Here is an 18,683-nt window from a genome sequence, read left to right as displayed (position 1 = left end):
TAAAACCACTTTCTTTATTCGTTTCAGGTTGATGAAATATGTAGGTACGTACTTTGATGCATCGTATTGGATTACTTAGATGTATATATACAGTATATATATATATATATATATATATATATATATATATATATTATACTGTACATGTACATATAATTTTGCTAAAATTATATGTACATATACAGTATATGTATATATATATATATATATATATATGTATGTATGTATGTATGTATGTATGTATGTATGTATGTATGTATGTATGTATGTATGTATGTATGTATGTATGTATGTATGTATGTATGTATGTATGTATGTATGTATTACGTGTGTATGTAAAGGTAGCTAGCTAGATACAGAGGAGGAGTTTAATATATCTGCATCTCTGTAACCTCTGAGAAACTGCAAACTAGGAAGACATCTGAAGATATTATCAAACATGATCAGAATTGAACAAGGTTGCCACTGATCAAATAAAACAATTGTAGTCGGTGAGTTAGAATGCGCCTCAAAGACAGATATTCGCACTCTCAATTTTTTACAATTTATTTTTGATCTGCAACTTATATAGGCTTATTTGACGTCTGTTGGAGTAAATACAAATTTCACTGTCTTACTTCTGTGAAAATCGAAAATTTAATTTTTCCCATTGAGTCGACAAAGGATTGCAACCATTTTGTAACTCAAATATAGGTAATCTCTGATATCAAAAATTTTGCGAGGTGACCCGTCACTTTTACTCCTCGTATCCTTGATTTTGAAAGAGAATGGTTGAAAGTTTCTTGAGGTGAAAGCAAAATCTAAATTAACGTCTTTCACTTTTGAGGCGCATACTACATTCAGTTCATTGTAGCAGTGTTTACTTGATCCGTTCAATCAAGTTAATCATTTCTATCGATCATGCTCGAGTTTCTCTTATTGTACGGTCACCTGTAATCTAAATATGCCCATATATGGTCAAAGGGGCATTCCTTGGTATTCAAAATGCCCATGTGAGGGCGCTGTTTTTAAAAAGCGGCCACCCGCTTAAAATCTGTGATTGGTCAGATTTTCTCTTTCCATGGTAAATGTTGTTGACAGTATACCTTTAAACCAAGGTCCCACATCTTTTTGTCACTTCGCACTTATGTCCAACTCATCGAAATGACAGGTTTTTCTATGGAACGATAAGTCCCCGGGAGACAGTTGGTATTCTTGAAGGAAGAGACCCCGGCTCGTTTCTGCTACGTTTCAGCTCAGACAATCCCGACAGTCTTTGCGTCTCTGCCGTGCACTCAGTTCCGAAGAAAGACAGAGGTGGTTGGAAAGAACTTGTGATGAGGGTCAATGTCATCGTGCACCATGAATTAGTAATGACAGGTAGGCCTTAATGTAGCGAGTTGAACGTTTTAGCAGAGAGAGAGAGAGAGAGAGAGAGAGAGAGAGAGAGAGAGAGAGAGAGGAGAAGAGAGAGAGAGAGAGAGAGAGAGAGAGAGAGAGAGAGAGAGAGAGAGAGAGAGATTAAAAAATAAACTGATTAGTAAATAAATAAATTTATAAATAATAAATAAATAAATAAATACATAAATACATTTAGTTGAGAAAGTGCTGTCGAATAATATTGACACTTTCTAAATATTCATAGGTGCCATATTTGTAAAATGACCGTAATTTAATGTCTACATCCTTGGTTCTTCACTTTTAAATTACATTTTTTTCGGTTAGAATTTTTTTAGGGACACTGCCTTTGGTTGTCGCCATTCGACATTATTTCATGTTTATAATTCTTGTCAAATATTTTCCTAATAGTAGTTCGAGCATTACATCAAATGTAAGGTGTCTCTCTTCACGTTTTCTTTGGCCAACAACTCAAACCCCTCCCCTACCACTCATTCTAGGTGTTGTAGAGAGAGAGAGAGAGAGAAGAGAAGAGAGAGAGAGGGAGAGAGAGAGAGAGAGAGAGAGAGAGAGAGAGAGAGAGAGAGAGAGAGAGAGAGAGAGAGAGAGAGAGAGAGAGAGAGAGAGAGAGAGAGACAGACAGACAGACAGACAGGCAGACAGAGACAGACAGAGACAGAGACAGACAGAGAGAAACAGAGAGATGACGTAAACAATATTTTTGAAGTTACGATTTGGAGGAAGTCGGGCTCCTCCGATATCGCGATTACCGAATTCTCACATTTGAGCGATGAGCGCCCTCAACGAAGAAGAGCGTGTTCGGTGCATTCGAATTGGCAGAATTTTCGACCTTCCCTTGTACATTTTTTAAAAATATGCTGATTCTAATATTAGCCCTCAGATATATAAAGTGCACCACTAGTAAGCTTTTACCATGGTAAAGCATTTCATTTTTCCTAACCTTCACTGACACGTTATTTGTGCTATTTTAGCCTAAATGCCTGGTACCGACAGGTCAACGAAGGCCTTACTAGTATTCAGTTTGTTATTTGCTTTCACCATGTCAATTATTTTCATTTAATTTACTTGAAAATGATAAAGATATGCCACAGGTATTGGCACAATGTTTTCAGGTCATCCATTTATTACTAAATAGTTTCAACCATATTGTAAGCAGAATGACCCGAGATTTTTTCTGCAGAATTCATTCAATTTCTTGTAGTCAGTAGAAAGGAAAGATGGATGAAAAGCTTGGAAGAGCCAAGTAATCTCTGTTACAGACTGAAAGTAGTAAGTTTGAAAAAGCAATGAAAATTCACTTTACTTTAATACACGGGGATGGAAGGAGGTACTTGAAGCAAAACCAATAAAACAGTCAGTCAGGCAGGCCAGCTTATTTTATAAAAAGCAACATACGTTATCGGGTATGGTCATTTTAGTCTTTGTCTCATGCCTTAAAACATCTCGGAATTCAGTTTCTCTGATTAGGTTTTCAATTCACTGTTGTCTATAACAGGCGTATTATCAGGAGGGTACGACTGTTGGGTAACCTCTGTCAGGTCAACTCCTAGCAAGCTGATACTTATTTTCCACAACTTTGTCATTTTTGTTTGTCTTTTAAAACGGGTCCCTAATATTAATCAATTTTTATTTTTAGGTCTTATTAATGTTGCCGTTACCCAGTTCCTGCGTAGTTTGCATTCGTTCATGTCATCGTGTTTGTCCGCTCGACCTCTGACAGTCTGCCAAAGTTGATTCCAAATGGTTCCCCGAGTACCCCCCTTGGCTACAGAACAAAATGCACAGGCTGTTTTATTTGTGTCGCCTGTCAAAAACCGATGGTGACTATGTACAATGTACGCATGACCGGGAGCAGATGGCGGTTTGCATGCATGCGCAACGTGGCAAATTTATCACACGCTCTGCTAATGCCATGTGCTGATTTACTGTACATATAGATGACGCAATAAGTCGTATCATATCCACACAAAAACGCTATTCCTCCACACCACCAAATATAATTTATAATCACAAATGGCCACTAATGCATCAACACAAATTAGTAAGACAGAATTTCTTTTAGGTTAATCAAATTACAGCTAAATTAACAGCGAGTTTGATTTTTTCCCATCATTTTGAAGTTTGTCTTGTTCATAAAATGCATTTTCTTGTCCTACTTATAAAATTATGCCGCATGTGTCAAATGTATTGTCCAATGTTATCACTGATATTTGAGATTTTGTCCGGACTTAAAGGGAGGCGGTCGTCGGAACTGCGCTCAAAGGTCGCTAGGGACCCTTATTACATGCCTGGAGGTGAATGCAAATCAGTGCATTGGTTTGAACAGGAACATCCGGGATGTTAGCGTGCCGGTGAACGATGTACTGACCGGTTTTCATGGTTACCCGGGCCAGTGAAGCCCGATGTTTTCGACGTCAAAGTAGACGCTTAACGCTAGATGTAAAATATCCATGCGCGCACTGCTATTTTGACTTTCGTTAAAATCTGTTTGATGCTGGTCGATAATGGTAAAATTGTTTGAAAATGCCCTCCTTGAAACTAAATGTCATATAGCATTAACTGTGAAGAGGCATGTAATAAAAATATTATTGCCTGAATATATGGGTTTATGTGCCCTCGCAGCAGGAGACAATTTGCCCTCCTGGCGTCGGGCAAATTGTCACCTGCTCTCGGGCACCTAAACCCATGTATTCAGGCAATAATATATATTACCACCGATGTAAACACTGTATCCAATGTACGTTGGCGATTGATGACAATTAAAACATGTTTACCATTATGTGAAATTTAAATGCTACAGCTATGTTGACATGATGCATCTATATGTAGTGCATGAAATACATTTTTTGTAAACAAGAAAGTCGCACATGCGCAGTTCCTACGATTGCCTCCCTTTAATTGTCAACAAAAACATTGCATATTTTATACGATGCGTTGTGATAGCAAGGCTAATACTTTGTGAAATTCAATTATATTACCATGCCCGGTCCATCGCGGTTTGATTGGTCGAGCTGAGCCACGTGACTGCCCACAAATACACAGTAATGGTTTGTTTTCATGCCCGTGAATATGAATGATATAGTAAACATAGAAACTTTACAGCTAAAACGAAAATTGCGATTTGTACAGAATTCATAATCAACCACAAAATAAAATGGAGCATTTGTCGACCACGTTTAGACGCTTTTTTTTCAAAGAAATCTCCGGATTTGCTAAATTTTGGCAGCGCGCGCAGTACTCACTGTCAGGTTCTGGGGCCCAGTTGTCGTTCGCACGGGATATTTTCGTAAATGTTTACGGTTTTTCGGTGTTCGTTGATACTATAATGGAAATAACAGACTCCACGCTGACCATTAACGTTTATTTATGGGCGCGGGTGAGAGGAAAGCCAAATTTTTGGCTTTCCTCTCGCACTTGCCCACAAATAAACGTTAATGGTCAGCTCGTCGTCCGTTACTTCTATAACATAGAGCAGGAAGAAGATGAAGAAATACACTCGTGTAACCAAACAAAAATATTTGGACGAGCAAGTCGCACCCGAGAGGATTTTCGTCAAAATCTGGCAGCAGATGTGGTGCTGCACCTAAATTGATTACAACACGCTGATATCAAACAACATTAATCAAGTATGATCGAACGTCTTTTTCTGCATTCGACAATAAACACACGGGAGGCTTTTTATCAATTTCACGGCATCTGTGAACGAAAAGTAACTAGTTTGACAGTAGCCTTCAGCAAAAATTACGTTTAAATTTCAAATCAGGCAAACCTGCAAATCCCAGTAGTTTACAATTCTGACAGTGCGAGAGATATAAGCATCCATTCAGCTTACATTTTATTTGAAAAATATCAGAGAGGAATTTAATAATAACTTTAATTTAAAATTCCACAGATGTCATAGGAAGTGTACAAGAAGTTAAAAAAGACGCAAGCGCACTAAGAAAGCCACCGCACACGGAAAACAGAACATTCAAACAAATCAAATTAAATAAATAGCAGAAATAGCAAAGAGAGAAGTCGGAGCTTCCTGGCGATACCTGGGGTCAACATTGTATTCGAACAACTTCACATGAGCGAATAGAGCATAGATCGGGTATCGCATTCTCCTTAATTACCGAAGCATGGCGTCTAAATTTATCAATATTTGGCATTCGAAATGACACCTGTCGTCTGTGGTAACCTTGTTAATCTGTTTACATCGTGTAATGCGAGGACAACATAATTAGCAGTACGCTATTTCAAAACCTCTCCTCTCTTTTGAGGCTCTACACCAATTAAGTTACCATGCGCCTCGAAAGTGAAAGACTTAAACTTTTGCTCACACTTTTCTAAATGAAACTTTCAACCATTCTCTTACCAAATCAACAATAAAAATTGGGAGTCACCGCGCAAAGTTTGGAACTAGCGAAACAAAGTACCCAACATTTTGCTATATTTGAAATTCAAAATGGCTGCCATCCCTATGTTAACTCTATGGGGAAAAATGATTTTACAGTATTTGATTTTCAAAAAAACTGAGACGGTGAAAGTTTTTCTTTCTCTATTAGCTTTTAAATGAACCCCCACAAGTTGTAGATCAGAAAAAATTGTAGAAATTTGAGAGTTCGAATATCTGTCCCCGAGGCTCGTTCTATTTTAATGATCACGTTTCTTTTCATTGAGAAGGCCTGCTTCACGTTGAACCGTAAAGTAAATGACGTGGCGTTGATTTGCAAGAATTGTGCATCTGTTTTATCGCTCCTTTGAGTGATTCTCCACTGCCGGACCTGTCGGTCATAAAAACCATACCTACTTTGCGCATGCTTGTCAAGGTGGTATAATGTACAACGACAGTTCAATGGAAGGTGTCGATGCTAAAATATAATATTTTCATTCAGTATGGACTGATGTTTTTCATGACAACAGACCCAATATGCTTTTGTAATGATTTTATTCCCCGACTAAAAATAGTATTGTCCGCCTCGTAAAAAACAACTTTCCCGATCAAAACACAAGCATTTGCCCCGGGTAAAAGGCAAGCTGTAACTAAACTATTAAAGTGTAACACCGCACCTCATACATAAAAATATATCAAATTATTTCATGTTTTTGTTGTACTGTGGAACATATGGACAAGGTTTTTTTGCAGATAATTCAATACAAATTTTATTATCAACACACTTACAGCCTTGCCACTGTTCAACAAGGAAAACATTGTTTATCAGCCTATAAAAATACAGGCGTACTATATGCAAATTTCCGATTTTGGAACACATTATTGTTGGTGTACATGTATGTCAATAAAACATCCCTGAGTACTTACCTTTATAGTCGAAGAAAGTTGAAACGAAGTTTACATTTGTATATCTATCATTACTTTAATTTTGTACATCCATGTTGAAGACAAACAAACAAAACTCGAATATAACGTTGGTAGGTTCTAGGACATGGAACTTTCCTGTACAGAAACAAAATGGCGGCTTGTAATAATAAAGAGTTGTTTCCACTTAAGAAGATAATGATATACCTTTGCAACATCAACATATAATATATTATCTTTATATCATGGTATGATGAGTGTCCAATGACATAAACCTTGCAAGCAATTCCAAGCTCACTACCTATAGCAGTAAGCTGTTATGTAGGTCATCCCCCCACTATCATCATGACCTGAGTTCAATTAGTCTAGAACATTCTCAAGGTCACTGCCCTTAATGACCTCACAACCTTGAATTCAATTAGTCATGTTTGGAATGTTCTGGAAAGTTGATTAGTTGTGTAAGAGAGATAATTTTAGAACAGTAATTAGCATGTCAATAAAAGTTCTAGATTGTTCTTATATGCCTTTATAAGAAGGACGTGCACAGCTTCCAGTCAGACTTTTGGGATCGTGTCTCTTGTGTGTTACTAAACTCCAGCAGTAGTCATTCTCAAGACTTTTCAAGACCTTCACTGTCAACGCTGGATTTATACTGTGGTCTTTGTGCAGCTTCAAGCCTGCAAGCCAAAGGACTGTTCATTCATCCGACTGACTGTTACAACTCTGAGACTGGAGCTTTGCCGTCCCAGCTGAGATAAGTAGTCTGTACACTTTTAAAGCTTGTACTCTATCCCTGACTTAGCAATTAGTTTTATTTTCGTAATAAATTTTGTTTAAACGTTAACTGCTGAGTTCACCCTTTGTTCGTTTTCTCTGCACGTAACAAATTGGGGGCTGTCCGGGATACGAATATTTTGAGCCGTTTGACAACATTTTGACAGCTTTTCAAAACTACTGTATACTGTGAACTCAGCGAAATTTAATCATGGCGGAATTTAAGCCGACGAATTTATGGATGACCTTGATCAGGACACATTTGATTCTCTCAGAAAAGACGACCTCATAGCACTGGCCAATTTCTCAAAGTAGAAGTCAAAAGATCTAGGCGCAAGAGAGAAATACAGTTCAAGATTGCAAAACATTTAGTTAATTCTGGCCATTTTGAGGAGTCTGCCTTAAAAGATTATGAGCCTGAGTCTTCCTTTGAACTCAGAAAATTAGAGTTAGAAATACAGGCAGATTTGGCACGTGAAAAGTTGCAAATGGAAGAAAGACAGAGAGAGAAAGATAGGCAGGAAAGATTAGAAATGGAAGAAAGACAGAGAGAAAAGGAATTGCGATTAGAAGAACAGCGATTACAGGTAGAAATAAAACGTTTAGAGCTTGGACAGTCAGGAAAATTCTTCCCTTCAGACAAGTTTGACATCACTAAGCATTTCAGGTTAGTTCCCCCTTTCCAAGAAAAGGATGTTGATAAATATTTCCTTCATTTTGAGAAAATTGCTCAGAGTCTGAATTGGCCTAAGGAGTCCTGGTCTATGCTTTTGCAGAGTGCTTTGGTGGGTAAAGCCAGAGAAATTTACATTCAGTTGTCAGTAGAGCAGGCTTCAAATTATGATTCTGTGAAGGAATTAATTCTCAAGGGCTATGAGTTGGTGCCTGAAGCTTACCGTCAGAAATTTAGGGATTGTGAGAAGGTGAAGGATCAAACTTATGTTGAATTTGCTCGAACAAAAGAACAACTGTTTGATCGTTGGTGTTCTTCTGAAAAGGTCAGTCAGAATTATGACAAATTACGACAGCTTGTTTTGATTGAGGAATTTAAAAGGTGCATCCGGAGTGACATCAAGACGTTTATCAATGAACAAAAGGCAGATACATTGGAGGTTGCTGCACGTTTGGCCGATGATTATTCATTGACCCACAAATCTTCATTTCTCAGCAAACCATCCCAGTCCTTTTCATACAGAAACAATGCAGGTAAATTTAACTCGTCCTTTTCATCCAAGAATTTTTCAAAGGAGAGTAGGAAATCAAATGACAACAGTTCACAAAATTCAAGTAACACTTCCACATCATCAAATCCCAAGTCTCAATCTCCTTCTGACAAACAGTTCGGTACACTTTCTTGTAATTATTGCAAGAAAGACGGCCATTTAATGTCAGAGTGTTTCAAATTGAAAAGAAAACGTGAAGGTCAAAGTGGTCAAAGTGGATCTAAGCCCACCGGCTTTATTTCTTCATCAACTCAATTAGAGTCTATAATGTGTGTAACACATTTTCTGAGGTTAAACCCCTCTTATCCCCAATTAATGAGGTCAAGGTCAATTCTTCTCAAGATAGCATTATGGGTATTTTCGAACCATTTATTCATAATGGTTTTATATCACTTTCTAGTGATTTTTCTTCCGCTACCCTGTCAAAATTTTAAGAGATACCGGGGCTTCCCAGTCTCTTTTGTTGGCAGATACCCTGCCGTTTTCTGAAAAGTCATTTTCAGGTTCTAAAGTTCTTATTAAGGGGGTAGATTGTAATGACTACATTCCTGTTCCTCTCCATAATGTCTATTTGTCTTCGGACTTTGTTTCTGGACCTGTGGCTTTAGGTATTAGGCCTTTTTTGCCTTTTGAAGGGATTCACCTTCTTCTTGGAAACGACCTTGCTGGGGACAAGGTCATTACTAATCCACTTGTGACTGATAATCCTAGTTTAGATCAGGATCCAGAGCCAATTGAACAAGAGATACCCAATTTATTTCCTTCATGTGCCATTACTCGAGCCATGTCAAAGAAAACTTCTGAGAATCAAAATACTCTCAAAAATAATGTCACTGATGTTGACTTAAATGACACCTTTCTCAGTCAGGTGTTTGACAGGGATCATTCCGTTATCCCTCGTGGATTTGCAACTTCCAGTAAAACTGCTGACCAAAGTCAGACATTTTCTAGATCAAATCTCATTGCAGAACAACACAAAGACCCAGATATTTTGTCTTTGTTTGACAGGGTAGATGATGAAGGTAAAACTTCAGATAGCTCTGTTTCCTATTATACAAAATCTGGTATTCTCATGCGTAAATGGAGACCTCCAGATGTCTTGGTTGATGACGATTGGGCTATAAAACATCAAATTGTGGTTCCAAAGCCCTATCGTGCTGAAATATTGCGCCTGGCCCATGAAACGCCCTGGGCTGGTCACTTAGGAGTCAGGAAAACTTATCATAAAATTCTCAGTCACTTTTATTGGCCTAATCTCAGGCAGGATGTAGCACATTTCTGTAAAACTTGTCACACATGTCAAATGGTAGGAAAGCCAAATCAGACTATTCCAAAGGCCCCTTTACAGCCAATTCCTGCATTTCAAGAACCATTTAGTAGGATACTAATAGACTGTGTTGGGCCCCTACCAAAAACAAGATCAGGAAATGAGTACATGCTGACAATAATGTGTACATCAACTCGGTTCCCAGAAGCCATACCACTGAGAAATATAAAGACAAAGACTATAGTGAGAGCTTTAGTCAAATTTTCACTTTATTTGGCCTCCCTAAATGTGTCCAGTCCGATCAAGGCTCCAACTTTATGTCTGGTATTTTTCAACAAGTAATGGATCAGCTAGGCATTAAACAGTATAGGTCATCCGCCTATCATCCAGAAAGTCAGGGTGCTCTTGAGCGATTTCATCAAACTTTGAAAAACATGATTAGGACCTACTGTTTTGACACAGAGAAGCAGTGGGATGAAGGAATTCATTTTCTGCTCTTTGCTGTTAGAGAGTCAATTCAAGAGTCTCTTGGTTTTAGCCCATTTGAGCTTGTATTTGGACATACAGTCCGTGGCCCACTTAAGCTCGTTAAAGAGAAATTCCTATCAGACGATGATGATTGTCTGAATATTTTGCAATATGTGTCAGATTTTCGTACAAAACTCTCTAAAGCATGTGAATTAGCCAGAGAAAATCTTGAGTCATCTCAGCAGTCAATGAAAACCAAATATGATAAAAGCACCTCAAAACGGAAGTTTGAACCAGGTCAAAAGGTCTTGTTCTACTTCCAATTCCTGGCAAACCACTCCATGCTCGTTACTTTGGCCATATCTAATTGATAAGAAATTGAGTGATTTAAATTACATCATAATAACACCTGACAGGCGAAAACAAAAACAGCTATGTCACATAAATATGCTTAAGCCATATTTGGATAGGGATAATCCTACTAAAACAAAGCCTGTCAGTACAGTCAGTTCTGGCCATTATGAAGATAGTGATACTGAAACTGACTTGAGTGAAAATACTCTAAACTCAAAGCTGGGCTCGGTCAAGCTTCAGAACTCAGAAATCCTGGAGAAGCTGGAGTCTACAAAGTTGGCACACCTCCAGCCAGAACAACAACAACAGGTGAAAGAACTGCTCCACGAATATAAACACCTGTTTCAAGATGTTCCAACGAGGACAAACGTCATCTATCACGACGTTGATGTTGGGGACAGTAAGCCTGTAAAACAACATCCATACAGACTGAATCCAACAAAAGCGAAATATCTCCAGGAAGAAGTCAAATACCTGCTGGACAATGACTTTATTGAACCCAGTAAAAGTAACTGGAGTTCGCCGTGCATACTTGTTCCCAAATCAGACCACAGTTATCGTATGTGCACGGACTTTAGGAAGGTCAACACTTTAACAAAGACAGACACTTTCCCAATCCCGAGGATTGATGACTGCATCGACCGAGTGGGAAAAGCCAAGTATGTGACAAAATTTGACCTACTGAAGGGATTTTGGCAAGTCCCTCTGACGGATCGTGCTCGTGAAATATCCGCCTTTGTTACACCAGACGGATTGTTCCAGTACAAGGTGATGCCATTCGGAATGAAGAACTCTCCGGCAACGTTCCAACGGATGATCAACGACGTCATATCCGGGCTAGACGGGTGTGCAGCCTACGTTGACGATGTCGTCCTGTATAGTGACACCTGGGAGGAACACATCAAGCTCATGCGGAAGTTCTTTGAGAGACTGAGCAAAGCAATGTTGACTGTCAACCTTGCCAAATCTGAGTTTGGTTGGGCTAGGGTAACTTACCTCGGACATACTGTAGGACAGGGTGAGGTAAAACCTGTTGATGCTAAAATCAGTGCCATTTCAAGTTTTCCCATACCAAACTGCAAACGACAACTGATGCGCTTTCTCGGTATGGCTGGTTACTACAGAAAATTCTGTCCAAATTTCTCCACAATTACTGAGCCTTTGACTAACTTACTTAAAAAGAAAGTAAAGTTTGTTTGGTCAGAGCAATGCCAACAGGCATTTGATACACTTAAAGCCATACTGCAAAGTGCCCCAGTATTGTCTGCACCAGATTTCACTTTGCCATTCAAATTAGCTGTAGATGCTAGTGATACGGCTGCTGGTGCTGTTTTATTGCAAGAGGATAGTCATGGTATAGATCATCCTGTTTGCTATTTTTCACGCAAATTTAACAAATCTCCAGAGAAACTACTCTACAATTGAAAAAGAGTGTTTATCTTTGATATTAGCTTTACAGCATTTTGAAGTTTATGTTACTTCTTCAAATCAGCCAATAGTGGTTTATATTGATCACAACCCTCTTGTATTTCTACAGAAATTTAAAGGCAAAAATCAGAGATTGCTAAGATGGAGTTTAATGTTACAGGAGTTTAATCTTGATATTAGACATATCAAAGGCAGAGACAATTTAATTGCAGACTGTCTTTCTCGTATTTAGAGTTTATTGTTGTTCACTTTCAAGAAGTTTTACTTTAGAAAAAAAAATTCGAGTACTTAAATCTTTTAAAAGATAACATTTCCAAAAGAAAGATTTTTCTTTGAAAAATTTTCTTTTTGAAGAGGGGTGTGTTATGTAGGTCATTTCCCCCCACTATCATCATGACCTGAGTTCAATTAGTCTAGAACATTCTCAAGGTCACTGCCCTTAATGACCTCACAACCTTGAATTCAATTAGTCATGTTTGGAATGTTCTGGAAAGTTGATTAGTTGTGTAAGAGAGATAATTTTAGAACAGTAATTAGCATGTCAATAAAAGTTCTAGATTGTTCTTATATGCCTTTATAAGAAGGACGTGCACAGCTTCCAGTCAGACTTTTGGATCGTGTCTCTTGTGTGTTACTAAACTCCAGCAGTAGTCATTCTCAAGACTTTTCAAGACCTTCACTGTCAACGCTGGATTTATACTGTGGTCTTTGTGCAGCTTCAAGCCTGCAAGCCAAAGGACTGTTCATTCATCCGACTGACTGTTACAACTCTGAGACTGGAGCTTTGCCGTCCCAGCTGAGATAAGTAGTCTGTACACTTTTAAAGCTTGTACTCTATCCCTGACTTAGCAATTAGTTTTATTTTCGTAATAAATTTTGTTTAAACGTTAACTGCTGAGTTCACCCTTTTGTTCGTTTTCCTCTGCACGTAACAAAGCTCATTAGCATAATATCTTATTAACATTAAATGGATATATCGATCGACATCAAGCATTCTGTAAACGGCAATATATAAGTATTGTGTCTGTTCAGTGGTGCTGAGAGTGGTTTTTAACGACACCGCTCTTTCATCATGCAACAAGTTATCGAACGATATAATTAAATTTCTCGTGAGTGAAAAAAGTATATAGATGCTGTCTATGGATAGTGAGTTTGCCCTCATTTAGTATATGCCTCGAAAGTGAAAGACTTAACTTTTGCTCAAACTTTCAACCATTCCCTTACCAAATCAACAATAAAAATTGGGAGTTACCGACCAAAATTTGGAACTAGCAAAACAAAGTACCCAACATTTTGCGATATTTGAAATTCAAAGTGGACCGCCATTCCTGTGTTAACTCTGACGGGGAAAAATTAAATTTTGGATTTTCGAAAAACTAAGAGGTGAAAGTTTTTCTTTCTCCAAGAGCTTTAAAATGAACCCCCACAAGTGATAGATCAGAAAAGAATTATAGAAATTTGAGAAGCAGACTGTCTGTCCCCGTAGTCTGCGTCTCGAAAACAAAAAGGTTTCAACGTTTGCGTCAAACCATCTTCGAGGTAACTTCAAACCGATCTTTCTTAATCGAGAATAAAAATCGGGGAGAAAATGTGCATACGTTTGGTAATAAGACAACGACTTACCAAAATTGTACCGATATTTGAAATTTGAAATAATTCCCCATGTTAACTCTACGGAGAAAAATTAAATTATCGACTTTTACTAAACGAAGACAGCGCGCGAAATCTTAATTTGCTCCACAACCGTGACCATTAAGAGACAGAACAATATTACATCGAGACCTTGTAATTAGTTCTATGGGTTCCGGGTGAGAAAATCTTTATGTAAAGATCTCGTGAGGGCACATAGAACTCAGTAGTCAAACTAACACTTGGTATTCTGATGTGAATGACCGTGATTAATGATTGCTGTACACGTTACTGATTGTTCCACGTGTCATTAATGGCTATTTTTCATGAAATTCATGCATATATTATCATATAATCTATCGCCTACGCAGTTAGCCCCGGTGAAGAATGTAATCCTGTCATTTTTGTTGATCTAAGTTTCTTCGAATCCGTACTTCTAGATGTAATATTTTTTCCGTAATTAGTCTTTTTCCAGGCCGAAACTGTCTTCGACAACTTGTTAGTTTGCATGTTAAACAATACATTAGATTCTAACATGTTCGCTGATTCTGTACTGAATTGCAACAACATAACAATTTGTCCTTATTTGAATATTAATTAAATTAATATTGAATTTTGAATATTTCCTATCTATGCAAAATATGTAGGGGCTCATATACCTGGTCAACTGTAGACCAACACCTGTATCATTATTGCACTATATTGCCAGTCGGATTGCTTGCTATATTCCTTGTTAAATATACATGTATCCATTATTTTCGGCTGTGTGCAATATTAGGACAAGGTAGGCCCACGGTACCCTGGACTGCAAACAATTGATCCGTATTACTCTTTTGTGAAGTCTGACAAAAACATTTAATCGACAAGGGATTTCTGAAACTGTTTTCGTACCTTAGGAGACCCAGCCCTGGGTCAGTAGCAGATGTATTTTTAAAACAGGTCTCCACCTCTTCTAGCAAAGTAGTAATTTATTGCTCAGTTTCTGGTGGGTTCAAAAAACCATGACCTTTCGTTGCAAAAATTTAAAAAAAATGTACGCAAATCTCCAAGGCCTTGCCCGCCAGAAATAAACTTGCTAACTGTGGGGAGAATTTGTATGTTATATGCTTATATAGGAAAGCGCTTGGCGCCGAAAAAAAATTGTACCAGGCCGGGGACAGAGAAGCAGCCATCCACATCATCCAAAGATCGCCGTGAAAAGTATTGCTTGTCTTCAACCACCCATAATTTAGTTTAATTCGACAGACGCATATGTCAAATATATAAATAAGGTTGATGGATAGATTTAGAGATAGACAGATGAATGAATAGATGACGGACGGTATGGTAGAATGATGGATGAATGGTAGGATGGGTGGATAATAGACCAGTGGATAAATGGTTGTAAGCACTATAGAGGGATAGATTGGTGTATGGTCATATTGGTAGACTGATCAATCGAAATAGATAGATAGAAAGATAGATAGATAGATAGTTTAGAGAGAGAGAGAGAGAGAGAGAGAGAGAGAGAGAGAGAGAGAGAGAGAGAGAGAGAGAGAGAGAGAGAGAGAGAGAGAGAGAGAGAGAGAGAGAGTTAAGAATAACTTTATAGGTACACTGTGCAACCACTAAATAGTGGACGGTGTCAATGCTGAAACTCCATTTTATCATGGTAAATGGACTGATCCACGAAGTGGCTGCATGCCCAAATTGCTTCTATGTTTTCACTGACACAATATATTTTCCACCTCGCACCCCCTCCCCCTCATTGGACAACACCAGCACTAGCCTCATGGTAAAAGGCAACCTGAAACTAAAGCACCGTAGCCAAGTACCATTACTGATATATAACAATACAGAGTATTTTTCAAAATTTCATATTTTTATCTTCCTATGTAACGCATTGACAAAAAGACGATTTGTTTCAAACAGCTTTCTTTTTCAAGGTCATGAAATCTTTACCTTGATATCAATACATAGCCCTTCAATTTTTCAAAAAGTAATAGCTTGTCGTTTTTCTAACTATAAAAATATACATGTACATGCAAATTTCCAATTTTTGCAGGTACATCATGAGTATATGTCAATAAAAACAGTCCTTACTAAATAACCTTTACAGCCGACGAAAGCGAAAAAATCTTAAATTTAATTACTAAATTTACTATCAGTTCCTAAATCCATGTTGAAGAAGGACGAACTCAAGCTTCAAGCTTAGAGGTTCCAGAACCCTCAGACTTACCCGTAAAGAGACAAAATTGCGGTGTTGATAAAATGCGGTTTCTATTTCAGGAGATAATTAGATCTCTTTGCAACCTCAAGAATAAACATTAGTAATATTCATATATAGTACGATGAGTTTCTCAATATAAATCTTGTTTACAATCGTTCATTCGCTGTAAATCATACTCCCCTGACTGTCGTAAACTCATTAGCATAATATCTTATTTGCATAATCGACCGGTCGACATTGGGCAGTCTGTCACTGGTTTCGTTTTTGTTATGTTTGTTAAATGGTGACTTTAACAACCTTACACTGTATTTTAAACTATTTAAAATATTAAATTCGATTTCTCATTATTTAGATATTGTAATATATAAATGTTAACTACAAATAGTGAATTGGTCCGTATGGTATTATGCGCCCGAAAACTTGAAGGTTTAAACCTTTATTCAAGATATCCTTCAGGTAACTTCAAACTATTCTAAAAAAAAATTGCCGCTATCTGTTTGTCGACCTTATGGAGAAACAATTTTTTACTGTCAGAAAATCGAGATTGCAAAAACTTCATTTGTACTAGAGGCTTAGAATGACTCCAAATGAATACAGAGCATGCAGCAGATCATTGAATCATTATCAAAATTTGAGAGTACAAATATCTGTCCCCATAGGACGTTCTACCTTCAATTTTACCCCGGCGTGCGATGTATCAGTATCAAAAAGTAGATAAGTGTACGTCAGTGTGCAATAGCATACTAAAGAATTTCACAGAGAAGATATCTAACAGGGATTTAAGATTCAAGGAACAGTGTCAGCTTGTTATATTGAGTCATGTTTATCAACGGAGAGATGGCATCACTTATATGGTAATATTGTAAAAAAATGCATTTCTAGTGTACACTTCTGATCATGAACGAGATATTCGCTGTGCATATTGAATACATCATCCTTTGAAAATTTTTCAGAATTCGGGTAAGGGAGTGGACCACCATTATAGGCTAGACTACATACAGTGCAACAAGATGCATCTATCTGCAATGACGATGATTTAAAAGTTCTCTTCAAACAACTTCTACTACGCATGCCTTTTTAACATTGACAGAAATGCCTCTTTCCTTACCTCAAAGCCGAACACTTGAGAAAATTGACCTTTCCTTCAGCAAAAGATATTATTCCATAGACGTTGAATAATTGTATGGAATATCTGTTATTATATCATACCAGTATATTGATGGCATAAATACAGCGATCTGATTGGTCGAGACGCGAAAAGAACCGTGGTATATTGGCGATATACCACGGCTGGCATGCGCGCGAGCTCTCAGCTTGAGCAAAAATCCGTTTATGACGTTTCACGGCAGAATTTCAATATACTGTTATGCCAATATAATAGCAATAAATCACACCCAGCGATGGTATACCACTCGATTTTGACCAGTTCACTTCATATATGCACTCGCTATCGCTCGTGCATATATGTTGTGAACTGGTCAAAATCTCGTGGTATACCATCGTGCCTTATTGCTTAAACATAAAACTAACTGACCGTAGACAAGCTGACATCGTGCAATCGAGTGCAACAGCTTCAGATATTTGATAGAACGTTTTGTTTTTAAGATAGTAAAAAGTGAAAGACTCAAACTTTTACTCAAAGTTTCCTTAATAACACTTTCAACCATTCTCTTACCAAATCAACAATAAAAATCAACGGGCACCGTGTAAAGTTTGGAACTAGCGAAACAAATTACTAAACATTTTGCTACATTTGAAATTCAAAATGGCCGCCATCCCTGCGCTAACTCTATGGGGAAAATACAATTTTGAAAAACTAAGCCGGTAAAAGTTTTTCTTTCTTTAATAACTTTAAAAAGAGCCTGCATAAGTGATAGATCGGAAAAACTTTGTAGAAATTTGAGAGTCCGAATATGTGTCCCCGAGGCGCGTTCTACCTTAAGGGGTGAACTGTTGGCATTTACATTCCTTTTAAGAGAGAGGGTAATATTTTACATTCATACCTTGTTACTTTGTTATAATTTCTCTCTTTCCAGGGGATATTAAAATCATTAAGGTGCTTTTCATAGCGCATAGAAGCAACTAGTCTGATCATCACTTGGAATTTTGATGTGCTATGCCCGGTGTTCAATGAATACCAAAATACTGTACTTGTGGATTAATATCTAAGTATTGAATCTTACGGAATGTTATTATAATAATCGCAATCATACCAATCCATAATCCAATAACACTAGGTCCAAATTTGTAAGACAATAGTTGTAAACATAGACACAAAACAGCACAGAACAGACAGTAAATAGACGGTACAAACAAAGTCAAATTCATGAAAGAAAGATATATGGACCTCTGGCCAAAAGACCAAGAAGTGATGTCAGGTGTTTCGAAAATAGTAAGCGCATCCTGCCCCACATGTGGCACCCGCCATATATCAATCTGTAAGTCAGATAGGTAGTGGTCACTAACTAAGGCCCAATGTCACCGATGCCATCAGTGATCATTTGTCGAAGAGAGATATTGTATTTATCTACCAGCTTGCGATACCTGCCAAAAAAGCGTTTGAATGTAGAGACAAGTCTTGCTCTGGTGTAACCTTGATTTAACAGTTTGAAAGAGAGATGGCCATGTCTCTCT

The 18,683-nt window shown here is 37.8% G+C and overlaps 1 protein-coding gene across 1 annotated transcript in view; it reads left to right on the top strand.

Annotated features, from left to right (window-relative positions):
* Positions 1–18,683, top strand: part of LOC139115508 (uncharacterized) — a 74,953-nt gene that overhangs the window by 39,020 nt on the left and 17,250 nt on the right. The window contains exons 7-8 of the mRNA XM_070677645.1: positions 28–44; positions 1,151–1,359. Of these exons, the coding sequence (XP_070533746.1) occupies positions 28–44; positions 1,151–1,359 (226 nt within the window). The remainder of the gene's footprint in view (positions 1–27; positions 45–1,150; positions 1,360–18,683) is intronic.

Source organism: Ptychodera flava, chromosome 17 (assembly GCF_041260155.1).
Source record: "Ptychodera flava strain L36383 chromosome 17, AS_Pfla_20210202, whole genome shotgun sequence".
Lineage (NCBI taxonomy): Eukaryota > Metazoa > Hemichordata > Enteropneusta > Ptychoderidae > Ptychodera > Ptychodera flava.
This window is presented reverse-complemented; position numbering and strand designations above follow the sequence as displayed.